This window comes from Neovison vison, chromosome 12 (assembly GCF_020171115.1).
Source record: "Neovison vison isolate M4711 chromosome 12, ASM_NN_V1, whole genome shotgun sequence".
Lineage (NCBI taxonomy): Eukaryota > Metazoa > Chordata > Mammalia > Carnivora > Mustelidae > Neogale > Neogale vison.
In genome coordinates, this window is record NC_058102.1 from 12,302,759 (window position 1) to 12,322,363 (window position 19,605).

Here is a 19,605-nt window from a genome sequence, read left to right on the forward strand (position 1 = left end):
AAATTCTTAATACACTTGACTTTCTCCTTAGAAGCTCCTCTTTCAGACTTTATCTGACATTTTATTTTGCAGGACTCTAAAAAAGGGAAGAAAATGGTTGTCCTTAGGTGGTGAAACAGACCTTTCTGACCTTTTCCTTCTACGACTCTGAATTTCTAAATTTTTATAAAATTAATATATTACTTTGATAATAAAGGGGTAGCTTATTTTTTACAGAAAACCTTTAATGACATGGTCACCAGTCCCTAAGTACAGCTGCTAGAAGATTTCTCGAGTTGCAGGAAAGAAGTTAAACCAAGGTGGCTGGTTTCTCCTTCTTATCGCCTCAGCAATCAGTGCGATCCCTGAGGTCAGGAGCTCCGTCCTGCCCAGCTCTGCACCTCTCGCCACCCACTGCAGCACTGGGCCCAGCAAACAGGAAGCACTCACATAGTGAAAGAACATGCATTTGACACTTGGAAGAATACCAGTAAGTGACCCACGGAGCTTAGTGCAAAGCCACTAGCTTGTCCCATTAACTTGGTCATTATTTCCCTCATTTTGAAGATGTGTTTTCTCAGAATGAACTCAGAGAATACCTCTTCATCTCTCTCAATTGCCCCAGGCAGACAGCGCTGCTCAGTGAAAGAAACCAAGTTTGGCTCCTTCTGTGAATTCCAAGTTCAACGGGATCCCTAAACTTACGCTTAGCACGATGGGAGAACAACTCTATTAAGAAAACCCAGGAAAAATTAAGGTTGCTCCTGTCTATGCACCAGAGAAACTCGGCCACTGGCCCTGTTTTACATCTCATGTCATTCCATCAGATTGGCCTCCCCACGCTCCCCGCTGTTCACCTCAGCTGCCTAATTCCAAGTCTGTTTACTACTATCATCTCTTAACCACCACACTTAAAAAAATGGTTTACCTTTTCTCCTCTGTCTCTTTCTCTGTCTTTTTCCTCTTTTTTCTTTTTTTTCTCACCATGCCCGTCTGTGTGGAGGCTGGGCAGTGGCTGGGGAGTGGCAGCGGCTCCAGGGTGGGGGATGCTGGGAGGAGGGCCGGGTGCCACTCCGACCTCTCCCACGGTGGCAGCTGCAAGGCCTGAACTTCTCTTGGACTTGGAGTGCCGCCTCTCTTTATGCTTCTCCTTGTCCTTCTTCTTTTTGCTCTTCTTGGACTTCTTTTTCTTCTTGATTTCCCGGTAAGAGTCGTCGATGACTAACTCCCCAGCCTCTAGCTCCCCACCAGAGGACGAGTCCGATTCTACTAGAATAGGTTCCAGTCCTGAAAGATCAAGGTTAGCACTGTGGGATTCTGGGAACTGGGAGCCATCCGCCCCACAGCCTTCAGGGCCGGGAGAGGAACGCGGGTCTGAGGAGGACTTGTGCTTCTTCCGGGCTGTTTTCAGAAAGCTCTGTAACTCATGTCCTAGGAGTAAAGCACCTTGCTCATCCCGAGCTGATTTCTTAGAGGATTTTTTCACAGTCGCTTGTTGAGAGGGGTACTGAAAAGGCTCCTCATCAACTGAGCTGCTTCCCTTCTCCTTTGGTGAGAGAATCAGTTTCATCTTCAAGCCATCGGGCTCTCGAAGGGTCAGTGTCTCTGTGTTCACATAGAGCGGTTTCATTTTTTTGGATTTGTGGGAACCACCATCCTCCAGGGACAGATCCCCACTGCTTCCACTTACTTTCTTCCTGTGGTGTTCCTTTTTACTCTCTGAATGACTTGAAGAACTAGAGGATTTCTCCCCCGTCTTTTTGGAGGGCTTGGAGCCTGCTGCCAGCGGGGAAGTGATGGCTTTCAACAGGTCCATGGCTGTATCGGCAGACTGCGGGCTGGACTTCTTCTTTTTCTTCTGTGACGACTCCAAAGACGAAAGGTCTGGAAATAATCAGAGAGAGTAATGTCCACACGACAAACCAACTTCCACCAAGTTTCCTCTCTCACCAAAAAAACTCAACTAACAAGAGGAAGAGGCTAAGAGAAATGATTTGAGGGGAGGCCCTTCCACTGATTCCTGATGACGCCCATGTCCTTCTTGGCTCAGTAGATGTTGCCTGACCCTGGACACAGTTCTTGCCACTGAGTTCGCTTCACTGAGTCTTCACAGCAGCCAGAGAGGGGAGACCCAGAAGAACGGACTAAGCTGCGGGATTACGAGCAGTTACAATTTAGGTTACACTGCAGACAGAGTGTCATTTGCTTCCACGTTCAGGACAAGCCTGTTCTAGTAAAGGGTTAGTCTCATCAGCTGTGCGCATAAGAGAGCTAAGAAAAACTGGTCTTCTGAGTGGATAGGCACTGTACTGAGAGGTAACCCACAGGTGCAGGCCAGAGGGCCCAGGACTACATATGGCAAAAGGGATGCTAGGTAACAATGGGCAGAAGATAAGTGGATGATTGGGGGGAGAAGGAACCTGGTACCTGGTGTATCACAAATGAAGACTGTTCTTCTATGCTGAATCCTCCAAAATACCAGCCCTCCACCTCTCTCCTCCTTCACACTGGTTTATCGGCACTCAGAACAAGAACCACTGTCCTGTTAAATAGGCCACTGAGTCAGCAACATCTGGATCCCTTTCCCCTACCCCGACTCCAAGAACCAGTGATGTGCTCATCCCACCTGCTGCCCCTTCCCCTCCTTACCTCCATAGTAGTAATCATCAGAGGAGTGCTTCCTCTTCTTCTTGTGCGTGTCCGTCCCCAAGAAATAAAGCTCACTATCCTGGAATTGAAGAGGAAGAAGAATTGACCACTGAGTAAGATGATGAGGCAACAGCAGTTTGGAACCAATTTTGTTCTTTGATTTCTGACTTTGGAAAACAAAGTAAAACTTAAAAGTAGACAGCAAACGATGTTTCTCTTTTAAAGTTTTAAAAACACGCTTCTTTCTTCAAGTACTAGGAAACAGGACGTGAGATGGTTAAAAACTCTCCTAACTCCTATGTTTAGAATTTACCTTTAACTTCTTCTTGGAAGAATTTCTGACCTGAGCAGCGATTTCTTCCTCTTCCCTTAAAAAATCTTTGTAAGAACGTTTCTTTTCTCGTTGGCTTCGGCCAGCGGCTAGTCCCGTGTCCTCAGAGCTGTGATCACCATCAAAGCAATCTGAAAGCCAGATTCATTTGGGAAAGGAAAGGAGAAAGGCAAGTAAGTGACAACCAGATCACCACGTATGTAATGCAACAGTCCCTCCATTTCCAAGTTAAAATCGCATCTCAACAAGTCCACTGGAATACTTGGCTAGGATCCAGGAGGACAAGACTATTTCTTGATGACCTGGCTGCAAATACAAGAACCAAACCTGAAGAAACAATGCTTCCACGCTATGCAAAGGCCCCGTGTGCATCCTCAGACATGGTTTCTTAGTTGTGATTTGGCAGGTGGACACAGACTTGCAGAGGTAAGGCTGAAAAGAATAAGGATTCACGTGCTGTGCTGCTTTGTGGGAGTCCAAAATGTGATTCCTATCCCCAGACTCCTGCACACTGGAGCTGGCAAGGACCACGAGTGCTGCAGGGGATCGCCCCAATAGACTACAGAGACTTAAGAGTTCAGACTCTCAGGTTGGAACCCTGTCCTGGTTTTCGCTTCCATGGGCCCAGTCTGGGGGATGATGTGGAGGCTGGGTGTCAGAATACTGCTCTGGACCATCACTTGGGAGTCCAGGCTGTGGTGGCCAGTCCTGGTCTCTATGTCCATGGGCTGCAAGGATTGAAGAGGAAACCCCCTTTGGAATGCTGCTCAGATTAAGGGGTCATACCTTCTTTCTTCACGGAGTCATCATAAGCCATGGCGGTCCTGCAGGGCCTTTGTGAATGTGTCACTGTGTCCAGGCTCCTTCCGGTCTACAGGACCAGGTCTGAGAAACAAAGAAGGAAAACCCTCCTGTAATGCGAAATCACTGTGGAGAAGCAACCTTCCAGATGGAAATGCGTAGTGATCCAAGGGCAGCAAGATACAGGGAGTGTCTTGTCACCTCCTCATTCTGTTTGTAAATATACTGGGGTTGAAACTGCAGGAAGTGGTACTGGGCTTAATTTGATTTGATTTATGAGTTAGAGTTATGATTTGGTGAAGTATATAGAATACCTCCCATGTAATAAAAAATAACTCAAAATGAGAATTCCTGAAATGCCAACAGGACTGACAACAGTGAGATGGCAAACACTGACATTAAGTCAGAGGGACAGGTTCAATATGGTGACAAAATGCACAGATAAAGCAGGATGCAGAGGAAGACAGATTACAGTAAACATTCCAGACCATAAAGTTCTACCACGTGGACCTGTGACAGGCTAAAATCTATTGTATTACAGTTTAAACAGAAGTGATGATAACATCATAGGGATAGTAAAGACATTTAGAGTGTAATTTTTTGGTATGCATTTTGTTGGCCTATGTGAATTTGCTTAAAACTGTAGACATGTAAAAGCAAGGACACTTTTTCCATTAGTTGGTCACATGACAGCTTTCAAGGCTGTCAGGCCTTTTTTAAAGGTTAGGTGAAAATAAGAATTATCATTTGACCATTGGTGGTGAAATTTTTATGATTATTAAGGTTTTCATTGATTTGAAGAATTCTTGTAATTTAAATGTTCTAAATATTATTTTGAAATTGTTAAAATTTCTTTTTTGGACATTCAAGTTTATATGTCACTTTGACAATGACAAGCCACAGACTTGTCACAGCCATAGAGTACACAGACTGGACTCTAAGGTAAAGTTCTTCAGGTACTTTAAGGACAGACAATGTCACAAATCCTACAGGAAATCTTTACAGGAAATTTAAGAATGACGTTCTAAATATATTGAAAATGTTCTCATCCGGTTAGTGAAATGCTTAAAAGGTGATCAAATTGCTTATTTATTTACATTTTATTTTACCTTCATCACTACATGGGGAATCTAGAAATGCTGAAGGGCTCTTCAGTGAGACATTGCCAGTCCCTTCATGTGGGTATGGTTAATACTGAAGTATGTAACTCTTGTGAAAGAAAATCTGATTAACAAGAGAAACTCTCCTAAGAGTTACATTTAAAATAAACGAAAGGAAAAAAGATTTAATTGCACAAGTCAGATAAAATCCAGTGCACAGACATGCCTAAGTTGAACAAACAAAGAGAAAAAGCAATTACCAAGAATGATTTACAAGGAACGTTAAGAAAAGTAACAAAAAAAGCATTTCTCCACTTCCCTGAGAAGGAGAAGGAAGAATGGACTTGGTCAAAGCTAAGAGAATCTAGAGTGAAGCAAAGAAACCAAAGGGATTGAATTATTTTAGTGATAAACCAGAGAACTGCTTGTTCTGAGGGCTTTTCATAGGAAATGAAGGGGATTTGAGGTCAGAGCTTATGTAGAAATACGAGGCAGCGTACATCATGTAGCTAGTTTTTCATGCCCCAGCATTCTCAACTTTCTCAAACAGAAATTACTGCCCTCCCTTTTCCACACAAGTGGTGCTGACTCCAAAAGTGGTGAAGGAAGGGGAAATGCCATAGGGAATCATGTGCATTCATTTGAAAATCTTATGCCCTCTCACTGGCACAATATACTGACGTTATTAGAAAAATGTATATAGGTCCCATTAGTTTTCATAGGCTGGTAATGCCAAGAAATGCCACAACTTGAGACCTGAAGTTAAATGTTTTCATGCCAAGTAAATTTTGGCTACGAATGTTTGATAAGGAAATACTCTTAAATATTCAATGTCATAAATATGGCCACTAACCTGTCGTCAACAACAAGAAAATGCACTTCTAAATGAAGCAAAGGCAGGCCCTGAGACTTACAGGCCAGCTTTCATTTTAGTAACATCAAAACTGATATAAAACAGAGTCGAACAATTTAACAGTCAGAGCAGGAATAAGCATTTCCGAAGACAGTATGAGAAAGAAAACCATGATGTGACCTCTGAATCACAAAAAAAATGTTCATGGTCTCTTAACTGACTGCTCTGAAAAACCACCAGTGGATTTAAAAAGTTGTGAAAAGGAACAGGAAATCAGGAGTTGATCTTCAGAGGCACAGACAACACAGAAAACACGTGCTGGTGTGAGCACTGTGTATTGGAATTACGCCTGCTGCTGTTGAAATTGTCATTAAAACACTGAAAAGCATTTTAGAAATTACAGGATTAAATTACCTGTAAGAAAAAAAAAAAGAGCGGGGCCTGAAGGCAAGGCTGGTTCCCTAAAGAACTGGAGCAGTCAAGAATTTAAAGAACTGAAATTGAATGCAATGGACTACGCCACTCACAGCTTGGGCAAGCTGATGGACCTTGAGTTTTTAGGTTCTTTAAAATCAAGATATTATTGCAGCTCAGGGGTTAGTTTTGGTTGCTGACTCATAAAGGAAAGATGAAACCAGATAAAGAAGTCTCAAGCAATAGTTTGGAAGAAAGGCAGAGTTAGGACAACATTTATATTGGATCAAATGACCCCCTGATATTCTTTCCAGGTCTTGAATATTATCCATGGTAAGTTCAGAGTTTAGGGTTAGGCTGCGCATTGTGGGATTAAGGAAAGTGAAAAACATTAGGTTTGATTTTCACATTAGAAAGCAGAGGCCATAATTACATTAAATGTTGGCAAAAGTAAAACAGGTATTAAAACCCATTCTCCTGAATTCCATCATTTTGGAGTGTATAGAATTCAATGTTGTCAACTTCAAGAGGCAGGGATAGTTTTACGATTATGTTCCTCTTAGTGTGCTAAGAAATGACAACATACGTGAAAATTCATTATTTAATGTTGGGTATGGAGGCCAGAAACATGCCACCACAAAAAGCGTGTACTCATGCAATGTGCAAACTGTTGAATGGCTCTTCTGGGACTCTTCTTCAGGATCTGAAAACGGAGAGGCGGAGCTGCTGTTCCACGTGTAGAGAAGCATTTTGTTCAGGCACAGCTTTCGGGATTACCAACGTGATGAATGAAAACGCGAAAATCATCAGGCATAGTACTTTCTTATCTTGCAGATCCAAATGATAATTATTGGGAAAAAAAAAAAGAGTTTCAGAAGGTGATTTGTTTGAGGTAATCTGAGCCCCAGCAATTGCTAACAAGCTTCTTCATTCCGGAATGTAAATGAGTGTTGAAAAAGAGGGAACATATTAAGCCCCTGATCTGAGCAGTAAGCAAAATCCTGAATTCCGGGTCTAGTCCAGGAATGAGAGCCTTGTTCAAGAGTCGGGGTTCTCTTCCAGCACTCCCTCCACGAACTCCCATTGCCTGGCCATGTAGAAAAAGGAAGGAAGGTGCACATCCAGCTGTTGCCAGTTTCCAAATTGTTGCTGTTACTGTTTACTTCTGGGAGAGCGCAGGTGCTGTCCTGTCATTTTTGTAGAGATCTCCTCCAATCTCAGAACACCGAGACTCCGAATTCCTGCCACTCCCTTCTCCAGGAACCTACCTATGCAGCACTCGCAGCCCCTGCCAGCTCTGGAAACTGCGGAGATCCCGACAGCCTGGCACGGGGATTGAATCCTATCACTGCAAGGCAGCTAAGCGGAACCACGACCACCGCACAGATCGGCCGGCAACACACATTTCCAAAAAACCCACCAGTACAAATTTTGACAAGCTTTGTCCAATCAACAGGCTTTCCTTTGAGTTTTTTTTTTTTTTTTAATTTGTTCTGCTATAAGGGAATATAATCAGCCACCTGCTTAACCGGCAAAGAGAGGGGGGAGAAGGTGCTCCTCTGATGCATAATATAAAGTAAATCTACAAGTAATAGCTGTGGGGGGAAACGGGCCTGTACGGAGATCGCACTACGAAGGCACGTTCCAACTGGGTCGCCCGCAAAAAGGACACACAACACCGGGTTATTTATACAGAGAGCCCCCAGGACCACCGCTCGTGCGGTCCTCACGCAAACCAATGGGATTCTCCCGGCCGTTTTGCAGCAACAGCTAGTTCAACAAAGCTCTGTGAAAGAGGAAAAGAAGAAAGCTCCTCGCATCCTCTCCAGCCAGCCGAGGGCCCTGCCCTCCCGCCGCACCGGCCCCGTGGCCCTTTCGCCTTGACAGCCCGGGGACCCCGCACCTCGGGTCCCGAGCCGCACCGCGGCCCCGACCCGGTCCCCGCGTCCCCGGCGGCCTCCCGGCGCCCCCGAGGGCGGAGACGGCCCCGGCAGGGGGAGGGGCGGCCCGTGCCCACAGGCCCCCGGGGCGGCCGCACGCCCCCTCCCGGCCCCGCAGCTTTCCCGCCTTCCCCATTTGAACAGCTCCCGCCCGCCTTCCTTCGGCGGCCCGCTCCAGCCCCTTCCCGGGGGCGGACTGCGGCCGCTACTCCAGTCCCCGGCTCGGCCTCTGGGGTAGGCCGCACCGGGCCTGAAGCGCCCCAGCGGCGGTGTCGCGGGCCCAAGCGGCGGGTGGAGGCGGGGCGGGGCCGCTGCCGCCTCGGGGAGGGGGCCCAGGCCGGCCTCGTGGGGGCTCCGCTCGCCGCTACCTTCACTCGGCTCGCCCGGATCCCGCCTCAGCGCCGCCGACCGCCGCCATCTTGGAGAAGGAGAGAAAAGCGCGAGCGGCCAGGGAGCCTCAGTCGAGCCCAGAGCGCAGGCTCCGGCTGGGGAAGGGGAATCCCGCTCCTGACAGAGTGCCGAGTGCATCGAAAGAAGCGCGCCGCTGGCTGAGCCAGGGAACCCGAGTTGACTGAGAATTTTCGGTGGGGCCAGGCTTGGGCTGGAAGCTTTCTGAACATTATATCGTTTAATCCTCACGGCATCCCTGTGAGGTAGGTTTGGTCACATTTTGCAGATGAGAAACAGGCTCAGAGAGGTTAAGTGACTTGCCCAACCGCACACAGGTAGTCTTCTGAGTCTTAATGAACGCTCTTTCCACAAGACTCTGCCGTTTCCTTCGGGATATTTTTGTACCTAAATTCTCTCTCTGCGAAACCTAGATCATGCAGATTAATAGCAGCGGTGCTTGTTTGGAATTTGGCATTTATGTTTGGGGGGTTGGCATACTTCGGGTGAGGTGGAAGGACATGTTTTTCTAACAACGCATCATAAAATAACTTCCACGGCGAATCCTCTGCATTTCTCCTCACAAATTATTTGCATTTAAAAGTTAGAAACTGTTTTCGGGCAAATGAAGAGATGCCACACACAGGAGAAAGAGGGGTTTTTGTGACTGGCTCTGGAAATTACTGTGCGAAGATCCTGGTTCTCTGTGAAGACAAACTTATTCTTCTAGAGCAGTTCATTCTTCTTTGGCTACTCTGTAAGGTAGCGAGATCCCCATTGCTAAAGGAATTCAAGAAGAGGCTAGTGCCTTAGTTATTGGAGAATGGAGAGGTTGGAGATCTAGATTGGTTCCTAGCATTATGAACCCCATGAAACTGTGCAACATTAGGGGTTTGTGCACATGGGTGTTTTTCGGGGGTTAGAGCCTATCAAAGATTAGGAATCCCTATCTTAGTAGGCTTTCCAGTCCAGAATTGGATGGGTGCTTGAAGGGGATGTAGTAATGCTGCTCACTTTGCAGATTTAGAAATTGAGACTGAGAGAAGCAGATGATTTGACTCAGAACACACTGCTAGTGATCGGATAAGGATTAGAAGCCAGATTATTGGACTCCTGGCTCAGTGCTCTTTTCACCATGTGAAGCTTTCTCTCCCTCTGCGCTGAGTAGAATATTGGATTCTGTTTAATCATTGCTTTTCACTTGTGAGATGCTGAGATGTTCAAAGAAACATTCAGAGTGGCTGAATTTATTCCCAAAAGGTAACTGTGAATAGTAAATAAGGCCCCATCCCGCTCACCGGAAAGATAGTCAGTAAGTTTCACCAAAACATATGGGATTGCTGTTCTGGGACACCTTGCCTGATATTAGGCTTCCCTCTGATGTACTGAAGAACCATGAGAACGTATTTCGCCCCTTGTTCTTCAGTATCGGTCAAGATGTTTTCAGTTGCGAGTGATGTAATCCCAATTCAAAATAACACACCAGCAAAGGAGAATCTATTGGCTGACATGACTGAAATGTCTAGTACCTGGGGGCATGGCTGGGTCCAGGGAGGACTCAAGTCTCTTGCCAGAAGTGCTTTCCTTTGAGTTGGCTTTATTCTCAGGTTCCAGGTGATGACTCTGCCTGTAGGTTTGGCCATCCTTCCAACTACCCGTGTCCCTGGACAGGAAGTTTCTTTACCCGTTTGTTTTGGGAGGCTCTCATTGCCTGAATTGCACCCTCAATCACTATGAGCAAAGGTGTGGGGCATGCTGATGAGCTAAATCAGGTCTCAGGCTCACCCCTGCCAAAGCAGGATGAACTCAAGGAAAATCAGAGGTGATTGTCAGATGGGGAAAGGAGTGTTAGGTAGGAAAGTACAGTAGGTGTCCACCCAGCTCTACCAGTAATGTGGACCTGCCTGCCTCAGCGTCGCGTTTGTCCAGTCCCTTCTTTTATCCCACCTGAGTTTGGGCATATCAAGTTATTACCCATCTTAATCTCCTGAAGACCTGAAGTCCATCGCTCCTCAGTCTGTTGCCTTCCTCGAGTCTTGTATCACTGTGTGCACGTTCATTCATTTAACAAATACCGATTGGAAGCATGGCCTGCGTCAGGCACTGTCCTGGGTGTTCAGAAGAGAACAATGAACAAAACGGAGAGTCTTTGACCGCCCCCAGCCCCCCTGCCCACTGAGCTTACATTCTAATTAGGGTGGGGGGCAGAAAATAAATAAATAGGGACCATGTTAGGTAGTGATCAAAGGTAGAGATAAAAATGCCAGGTAGGGTAAGGGATACCAGGAGGGAGTGGAGGTGGAGATTGTTATTAAAATGTGATCCTCGGGGCACCTGGGTGGCTCAGTGGGTTAAGCCGCTGCCTTTGGCTCAGGTCATGATCTCAGGGTCCTGGGATCGAGTCCCGCATCGGGCTCCCTGCTCAGCAGGGAGCCTGCTTCCCTCTCTCTCTCTCTCTGCCTGCCTCTCTGTCTACTGTGATCTGTCTCTGTCAAATAAATAAATAAAATCTTTAAAAAAACCAACCAAACAAAAAAAAAACCCCGTGATCCTCTGATGAGGTGCCCACCGGGGACTGGAGGCTGAGGCTGGTGGCTTAGTCAGCAGTCAGCTGCCTGCTAGTGGTGAGGGCTGGGAGGCCGAAGCGTCTGGAATGGATGCAAGGCCTTCCTCTGAGCCTTGATGGACTCAGCCTCTCGACTGAGTATCCTGCCATGGTTCTTTTGTTTGTGCAACTTGCAAAGGAAGAAAGGAAGATGGCTTGGTAGCCCGAGGTGGGGAGGGGCCTGGTCATGGGGGGCTTTGGGAGTAAGAGCACCGTGTCCTGTGACGACATGAGGTTGGCGTCTGAGATGTATGAGGATCGGGTGCTCCCTGGGGGCTGGGGCTGTTCTGTGACCGGCTGGACCTCAGTAAGCTTCCCAGCGCCTGGTGGAAGAAGGTGGCCTTCAAGTTGTGCTTCGTTGGGATGTTTTCTTCTTCGGATTGTTTTCCTGTGCTTTGCCCTCTCCAGTTGTGTTTGGAGAAGCTTTGTTGTATTAGGCCCAATGGATATGCACGGGACAGGGCCCTTTTGGCTGAGTGATGGGACCTAATTAAAACTACCATAAGCAACAAGAAGTTAATGGCTCATGTGAAAAAGCATTAAGAGCCAGAGAGAAGCTGGCCCTCCTGGCCTCCGGGTCTAGGGATTCAGATCCCTCCCTCCCAGCTCTGTTCTCTCAAGTTGGCCATCCTCATGGGCCTGGAGTCACGGCCACGGGTGGCCCAGGCTTCTGTGCTTCCAGTCTCCTGACCGGAGAGGGAAGACGGCTTCCCCACACCTGCTCTGCGGGAAGGAATCGTAGGGAAGAATGATTGGATGGCTTGGGGTCATGTGGTCATTCTGTGACGTGCTGGACTGTTCTTGGCCAAACCCGTTAAGTTGGAACAGGGTGAGAGTCGCTCCACGAAAGGCCAGAGGAATCTCTTCCGGGATGACAAATAGTAAAACCTCTGCGATGAGGCAATGATGCTCAGTTCCTGCTTTTGAGCAGCTCCGGTCTTGTGTGCCGCCTTGATTCAGCCCCTCCCTAGATCCCTGCCCCAGCCACACTGACCTCCCCGTTCCCCAAGCAGGCAGTACCCTATTGGGCATCCACGCCATAGTGCACACATGTCATTGTGTGTACTGTGTCCCTCCACTCCACTGCTTTTGCCAGCTCGGCGTCTAGAAAGCTCCTATGTATTCTTCAAGACGTAGCTTGAATGCCCCCTCTCCAATCAGGCTCTATGTTCCCACACACCTGATTATATGCAGCTCCCACCCCGCACTGCAGTCATCCTTTGACACACGTCCTTTCCCAGTGCCTCAAGGATATGATCTTTGTCCCTCCAGCCACACGGTAGGTGCTCACTGAGTCCTTTTGATTAGCTGTTGTTGAATGAAGAGTGGGGCAGACCATTGTTCCGGGGACTCAGGGCGATGGAGATGAAAGCTGCTTGGGAGAGTGACAGAAACTGTGGCAGCAATGGGTTTGGTTTGCCCACTCCCTCGCTTGTCTTCTGTAGCAGATGTCAGTGTCCAGACCTCAGAAATGGCCATGGAACCCCAGCCTGGTAATCATAACCAGCAGCTTGAGCTTTCCCGGTGCTGGATCAGGCTGTCCGCTGCCCCTTCGTGCTTTACCATGTGAGCCAGGGATTCCCCCCCCCCCCAGACCCTTGTTGTGAGCTGGCTGGGGCTTCCCTGTCCCCTGGAGCCCAGAAGAGCTCCCTAGTCCCTGGGCTCCAAGGAGGAAGAAGCCCTTGAGCTGGTCTGTGTCTGTATGGTTGGTGGGATAGGGTGGGAAGGCATTCTGGGTGGAAGAAACTGGGTAAAAGGAGGCGGGGAGGCTCAGGGCCGCATCACATCTTCAGGATGACAAGCAGTGGGGTCAGTAGTGGGTGTGCTGGGGAGGGTAGGGCCACACAGAGAGTTCATACTTAGTCTGGAAGGGCTGGGGCCAGCACCCGCCCTCTCCTTCCCACTTGGCTGTCTCTCCCCCCACTGCACATTTCTAGCTGATGGTGGTGACCCTCTGTTTCTTCTTTTCTTCCCCCCATCCCTGCAGGAAAATAATTTTAAACTTATAAGTTCAAAGTACAAATATTCGTGTACCCATGAATTCGTGTACTCCCAGATTAAACAAATATTAATATTATATATAATATATATGTGCATATATATAATTTTTAAAATATTATATTTATTTGAGAGAGAGAAAGAGCGCAAGAGAGCAGGGGGAGGGAGAAGCAGACTCCCTGCTGAGCAGGGATTCCCACCATGGGGCTTGATTCCAGGACCCTGAGATCATGACCTGAGCAGAAGGCAGAGATGCTTAATGAACTGAGCCACCCAGGCTCCCCTATTCTACTTATATTGGCTTGTTTTAAAATTTTATTTAATTTAAAAATATTTTAGGAAAGAAAACATGAAAACAGTTTGAGTCGCATCTCTGTCTCCAGTACCAGTAGCTCATTCCCTTTCCTCTCTTCTCAGAGGAATTTAGATTGGTGCGTATCCCTCCTGTCCATGCTCTGATCACGTATATGAGAGGTGAGAGTAGCCTAATTAATGGTTCAGGGCATTAATTCAGGAGCCAGACTTACTGGGTTAAAGTCTAACCCCATTTCGCTTTCTAGCGGTGTGAACTTGAGCAAGTTCTATATATCTCTGGGCCCTTATGTCTATCTTCTCAAAATTGAAATAAGGAAAACGAAACCCTTACACATTAGTGCCTGATACCTGGAAGGGGCTGTAGGTATTAGTTACTATTATACACAAATAACATATGGAGTTATGTTGGATTGCACTGTACCATCATTGTTTCACAAAGCTAGGTAAGTTGTATAGAACCATTTGGTAGCAATTTGTGTTTTTGGTTCAATGTACTACGTTTGGGAGACTTTGCTTCTAGCCAAATTGGAATAACAAGGACCAGATTTCTCTTACTGCCTGAAACAATTGGCAAAAATATCCAGACAAAATATAGAAGGTAAGGGTTTTCAGACCTTGAATATCATGCAGCACAGGACAGCAATCCCTGGGATGTGGAAGACAGACAAAGTTAACTCTGTGATTGCACTGGTTTACTGCCTAAATGTCCAGACCTCAGCGTGGGGGAAGGGAAGTATAACATTAGGTAAGCCTGATGGTCTCCCCGAGTTGTGGAGATGGAGCTGGGAGTTTGGAGAGGTCAGGGAGCCTGGGATTTTCAGGCAGAGTGTGAGTGAGGGGAGCCCTGCCCAGAGAGAGCTTTTGGGCACTATAGGGAGCCCCCCTTGAGTCTTCTGCTGAGGATCAGTCAGTGCACGTGTGTGAGGAAATTATCTAAAGCTAGGGAAAGAACTCAAAAGGATTAGAGAGAGTGATTCCTTTAGATCATGCAGGGCTGGGAATAGTTCGGGTTCTCATCAGCCAGAACAGAAAAACCTTGTAATTCATAGGATGTCTTGCAGAACACTCAGTTTTGGGGGAAAGGTAGCCCAGAATAAAAGGTTGCTTTGATCCCACCTAGCAAAACTTAGAAGCAAACCTTGGGAGGATCAAACTGTTTCTGAGTAACTTAATTGTATCACAGAACAAACCCCGGGACTATGTATAGGAATACAAAATACCCATTGCATGTCATGCTAAAATTCACAATCTCTGGCAGTCAATAAACATCACCAGGCATGCAAACAAGCAATAAACTATGACCCATAACGAGGAGAAAAATCAATCAATATAAACAGACCCATAAAAGACACAAATGATAGAATTAGTAGACAAGGACGTTAAAACAGTAATTATAACTATATTCCATATGTTCAAGAGGAGAACAAAGATCAAGCATGCAAAGCAGAGACACGGAAAATATAAAAAGGATTCGGGAAGTCCCCCGGGTCTGGGCAGATCCTCCCACTAAGTACAACTAAAATCCCTAAAAACAGGGGCGCCTGGGTGGCTCAATCTGTTGGGTGTCTACCTTTGGCTCAGGTCATGATCTTGGGGTCCTGAGAGCAAGCACTGGATTCAAGCTCTTTGCTCAGTGGGGAGTCTGCTTCTCCCTCTGCCCTTCCCCCTGCTCACGCTCTTTCTGTCTCTCTCTCTCCAATGAGTGTATAAAATCTTAGAAAACAACAACAAACAAGTGTAATAAGACACTGAAAGGTGGGGAGAAGAATGTAGATTTCAGGGCCCAAACAATGTGTCCTTCCTTTATCTTATACAAAAATCAACTCAAAATATATTAAAGACTGAACTGGAAGGCTTGAAACTATAAAACTGCTAGAGGAAAGAAAATACAGGGGGAGAGCTCCTTGACATTGGTCTTGGCAAGGATTTTGGGGGATAGGACACTAAAAGCAAAGGCAACAAATGCAAAAATAAACAAGTAGGACTCCAAACTAAAAAGTTTCTGCACAGTAGAACAAAGTCAACAAAATGGAAAGGTACCCTATGGAATGGGAGAAAATAATTGGAAATCATACACACACACACACACACACACATATTTGGGGGGGAAGGGGCAGAGGATGAGAGAAAAAGAGAATCTTAAATAGGTTCCACATCCAGAATGGAGCCTATTGCAGGGTCTCACAACGTGAGATCATGACTTGTGCTGAAATCAAGATTCGGACACTTAACCGACTGAACCACCCAGGCACCCCTGCAAATCATATACTGGGTAGGGGTTTAATGTTCGAAATACACAAAGAACGCATGCAAGTCAGTAACATAAGAACAGATAACCCGATTATCTGTTCTTAACCGACCTCGATAGATGTTTTTTCAAAGAAGACCCATGGTTGGCCAACAGAAGCATGAAATTGTGCTCGGTGTCACTAATCACCAGCAAAATTCGAATCAAAACCACAATGAGAGATCACCTCACACCCGTCAGAGATGGCTATCATCAGAAAGTCAAAAGATAACCAGTGTTGGGAGGACACGGAGAAGAAGGAACCCCTGTGCTCTGTTGGTACAAATGTGAACTGGTGTAGCCAGTGGGAAACAGTGTTCCTCAGAAAATTAAAAAAAGAACTACCATGGGCCCCAGAAATCCACTTCTGAGTATATTCCCAAAAGAAATCAAGTCATAGACACCATCTCAAAGAGATACCTGCCTTTTCATGTCCACTTCTGTATTATTCACTATAGCTAAGATATGGAAACAGCCATGGTGTCTTTTGACAGTTGAACAGATAAATGAAATATACCTACCAGTCTGTCTGTCTGTCTGTCTATCTATCTATCTCAAGGACATTATCTGAAATGAAATAAGCCAGAAACATTTATATGTGGAAACAAACAAACAAAAAACAACAAAAGGAAAAAAAAAGAAAAACCAATACCCCTTCCCCCAAACTCAAACTCTTCAAACTTAGAGTAATAGTGGAATGGTGGTTAGCAGAGGCTGGAAGTGGGTGAGGAAAAAGGAGGGATATTGATCAAAGGGTACAGACTTCTAATTAAAAATGGCTGAGTTCTGGAGACCTAGTGTAAGGTATGGTGACTGTAGTTGGTAACAGTGTATTGTGTACCTGAAATTTGCTAAGAGAGATCTTAAGTGTAAGGACACACACACACACACACACACACACAATGACTATAGGAAGTAATGGATGTCTTAATTAGCTTGATTGTATTCATTGTTTCACAATGTATACATATATCAAAACATCATGTTGTATACCTTAAATATATGTAATTTTTTTTTACTCTGTCAAAAAAAGAGAGAAATTCATAAACTTGCAAACGTATGTAGAGTTGTTCTTAATATTTCCTTATTCTTTTGGTGTCTGCAGGGTCTGTGGTGATACCCCATTTCATTCCTGGTCGTGGCATTTTGTTTTCTCTTTCCCTGCGTCAGTTTTATTTTTATTTATTTATTTATTTTAAAAAAGATTTTATTTATTTATTTGACAGACAGAGATCACAGTAGGCAGAGAGACAGACAGAGAAAGAGGAGTGAAGCAAGCTCCCCACCAAGTAGAGAGCCCGATGCAGGGCTCTATCCCAGGACCCTGGGGTCATGACCTGAGCTGAAGGCAGAGGCTTTAACCCACTGAGCCACCCAGGCACCCCATGTGTCACTTTTATTGATCTTTGTTTCACTGATCTTCATTGTCTTTCTCTTTTCGATTTCATTGATTTCTGCTCTTTATTGTTTCCTTCTTTCTGTTGCCTTTGGGTTTGAATATCTCTAATTTTTCTAGGTTCTTTAGGCAGAAGCTTCCGTGACTTATTTGAGACCGACCCTTTTTCCCGATGTGCGCATTTAATGCTGTCAGTGTTCTTAGCCCTGCTTAGCTGTGGTTCCGTGAATTTTGATTCATCATAATTGCATTCTGTTCAGCGCTTTTGTGCATTTCTTTGAAACTTCCTCTGCAACTCAAGGATTATTTAGAAGTGTGTTGCTGAGTTTTCAAACATGTGGAGATTTTTCTGTTATCTTTCTGTTCTTGATTTCTAGTCTGATTCCACTGTGGTTTACCAACACAATGGGTGGTATTTCATTACCTAGAGTGTGGTGACCATTTTGCTGGCATTTGCCTATGTCAAAACCCCATCAAGTATCACACTTTAAATATGCACAGTTTAAAACATGTCAGTTACACTGACATAAAGGTGTCAAAAATGTAAAAAAAAAACAAGACTCAGAATTTCTGGAAGTGAAATCTACAACATTTGGGATGAAGAATGGGCGAGATGGGATTGATGACCAATTAGATACTCAGGAAGGGAAGGTGAATGAACTTTGAAGACACAGTGAGGTGAACAACCCAAAATGAATCATGGGGAAAAAAGACCCCCAAAATGAAGAGGATCAGGGAACTGTGGGAAAACTGGAAGCTTAATAGAAGTGCATTTGGAGCCCCTGAAAGAGGAGAGAGTGTATTAAAAAAACCATATATATATATATTTTTCTCTCATTATTTCTTCATTCATATATATATGAATGAAATATGCACATATATATGAATGAAATATATGAATATATATATCAATGAAGAAATAATGAGAGGAATATATATATATTTTAAATATATCCATATATAAATATATATAAATATTATGATTTCTATATATAGAAATAATGAGAGGAATATATATTTAAATATATTAATATATAAATATATATATTTATATATGAATGAATATATAAATATTCTCATATATATGAATGAAGAAATAATGAGAAGAATATATATATATATGAATGAAGAAATAATGAGAGGAAAAATTATGAATTTACAAACTTACAAACTTACAAACATAAAGAAAATGATACCAGTACACATCACAATCTATTTCCTTCAAACCAGGGATAGAGAAAAAAACCTTAAAAGCATCCATAGAGGGGCACCTGAGTGGCTCAGCCGGTTAAGCATCTGACTTTGGCTCAGGTCATGATCCCAAGGTCCTGGGATTGGATCCTGTACTGGGCTCCCTGCTCAGTGGGGAACCTGCTTCTCTCTCTCTCTATCTGCCACTTGCCTTGCTTGTGCTCTCTCTCTGTCTCACTTTCTCAAATAAATAAATAAAATCTTTTAAAAAAAAGCATCCATAGAAAAAGAAGACATTATGTGCACATAAGGCTCACTTCCGGGGGCCCAAGGCTACTATCCCTAGAAAAGTCTACAAGTGAATTTGGCCGTTGACTGGTGTCTGGGAACGTGGCTTTGGGGCCAAGTGGGGGAGGTGGGTGAGGGGGGCTTCTCAAATACGATGAGCTGAGAAGGACACTTGCCCTTTGTGGTGTCCTTCTCCTGAACCCACAATCTTGGCCTAATCATTAAAAAATACACAGACAGACCCTAAATTGAGGGACATGTTACAAAATACCTGACCGTACCTCTCATGACTTATCAAGAGAAACAAGAAGACTGATACACTGTCAGAGGCAAAACGAGACTAACACAACTCAGTGCAAAGTGGCATCCTAGACTGGACCTTGGAACCGCCAAAGGTCAGTGATAGAAAACTGGTAAAACCCAAAGTCTACAGTTTAGTTCACAGTGATGTACCAACGTGGGTTTCTTGGACTTGACGGATTTATAAGAGTCATATGAAATAATAACGTTAGGGAAAACCAAAACAGTGTGTGGGGTTGTACAAGAACTTTCGCTTCTGTCTGCGAGTTTTCTGTAAGTCTAAAATTATTCCAGGGGCACCTGGGTGGCTCAGTCGGTTAAGCGTCTGCCTCTTGCTCAGGTCATGAGCCTGCTTCTCCCTCTCCCTCTGCCTCTCCCCCTGCTTGTGATCTCTCACACTCTCTCTCTGTCAAATAAATAAAATCTTTAAAAAAGATAAAACAATTCCAAATAAAAGGCTTATTTTAAAAAGATCATCCTTTGAGAAGAATAATACAGCTGATGAATGTCTAGTTGGACTGATCAGGAAAAAGAAGAGAAAACATAAAATACCTTGATCAGGACGCCTGGCTGGCTCAGTCCGTTAAGCATCTGCCTCAGGTCATGATCCTGGGGTCCTGGAATGGAGTCCTATATGGGGCTCCCCACTCCTTGAGGAGCCTGCTTCTCCTTCTGCCTTTGCCTCTCTCTCTCTCTCTCATCTCATGAATAAATAAATAAAATCTTAAAAAAAACCTTGATCAGAGATCAAGCTATAAAACACACACACAC

General features: G+C 45.0%; 1 protein-coding gene across 4 annotated transcripts in view; it reads right to left on the bottom strand.

Moving 5' to 3' along the window:
• HMGXB4 (HMG-box containing 4) overlaps window positions 1-8,499 on the bottom strand; it is a 31,306-nt gene extending 22,807 nt beyond the window's left edge. Inside the window, exons 1-5 of one of the 4 annotated variants that reach the window (XM_044229301.1) lie at window positions 8,436-8,498; window positions 3,746-3,844; window positions 2,972-3,090; window positions 2,629-2,707; window positions 908-1,863 (exon numbers count right to left, since the gene is read on the bottom strand). In XM_044229301.1, the coding sequence (XP_044085236.1) occupies window positions 908-1,863; window positions 2,629-2,707; window positions 2,972-3,090; window positions 3,746-3,776 (1,185 nt within the window). In that variant the 5' untranslated portion in view covers window positions 3,777-3,844; window positions 8,436-8,498. Of the gene's footprint in view, window positions 1-907; window positions 1,864-2,406; window positions 2,522-2,628; window positions 2,708-2,941; window positions 3,091-3,745; window positions 3,845-8,435 lie in introns of those variants that run through there. The other 3 variants (XM_044229299.1, XM_044229303.1, XM_044229302.1) reach the window with 3 other exon arrangements.
• Window positions 8,500-19,605: the final 11,106 nt, after the last annotated feature.